At 66.5% G+C, this 829-nt stretch overlaps 1 protein-coding gene across 1 annotated transcript in view; it reads left to right on the forward strand.

Annotated features, from left to right (window-relative positions):
• Position 1: 1 nt before the first annotated feature.
• The window catches only part of HOXB13 (homeobox B13), a gene marked incomplete at its 5' end in the record, with an annotated part of 2,710 nt that continues 1,882 nt past the window's right edge, over positions 2 to 829 (forward strand). Inside the window, one exon of the mRNA XM_014958922.1 lies at positions 2 to 422. Within this exon, the coding sequence (XP_014814408.1) occupies positions 2 to 422 (421 nt within the window). The remainder of the gene's footprint in view (positions 423 to 829) is intronic.

Raw genomic sequence — 829 nt, forward strand, 5'->3', positions numbered from 1 at the left:
CCCCCCGCCGCCGCCCGCCCCGCCGGGTCCCGCCGCCTCCGCCCCGCTCCCCTACGGATACTTCGGCAGCGGCTACTACTCCTGCCGGGTCGCCCGCAGCGCCCTCAAAACCGGCCCGGCCCAGGGCCCCTTCCCCGCCGAGAAGTACCTGGACCCCCCCGCGGGCAGCGAGGATTTCCAGAGCCGCCCCGCCGAGTTCGCCTTCTACCCCGGCTACGGGGCTCCCTACCAGCCGGTGGCCGGGTACCTGGACGTGTCGGTGGTACCGGGTTTGGGGGGCCCCGGGGAGGCCCGGCATGAGACTCTGCTGCCCGTGGAGGGCTACCATCAGCCGTGGGCTCTGGGCGGCGGCTGGAGCGGCCAGATGTGCTGCCCCAAGGAGCAGGGACAGGCCGGGTACCTCCTGAAATCCGCCTTTGCAGGTAAAGTCCCTGCGCTGGGGCTGGGAGAGCGGAGGGGGGGCAAAGGGGGGGTGGTGGATTGGGACTCAGGCTTCAAATAATCTGCTGGGGGGGCCGCTTTTGCCATCCAGTAGCCATTAATTAATTAAATTAGCCATTAGGTAGGTTTCACAAAACAGCAATTTGAATTAACGCCGCCCTTTGCAACGCATCGCGGAGCAGGGAGGCAGAGGGGGACACTATCGGGGTTCGACGGCGTCACTATCGGGGTTTGGTAGTGACACTATCGGGGTCGGTGGTCACACTATGGGGGTTCGGCGGCGATACTGTCCGGGTTCAGATCCCATCCCTGTGAATCCGGCTGCTTTAGGAGGGGGGAAGGGGTGCGGATGCCCCCCCCACCGTGCAGGGCCGGGAACGAGAGGACC

Source organism: Calidris pugnax, unplaced genomic scaffold, assembly GCF_001431845.1.
Source record: "Calidris pugnax isolate Ruff unplaced genomic scaffold, ASM143184v1 scaffold335, whole genome shotgun sequence".
NCBI lineage: Eukaryota > Metazoa > Chordata > Aves > Charadriiformes > Scolopacidae > Calidris > Calidris pugnax.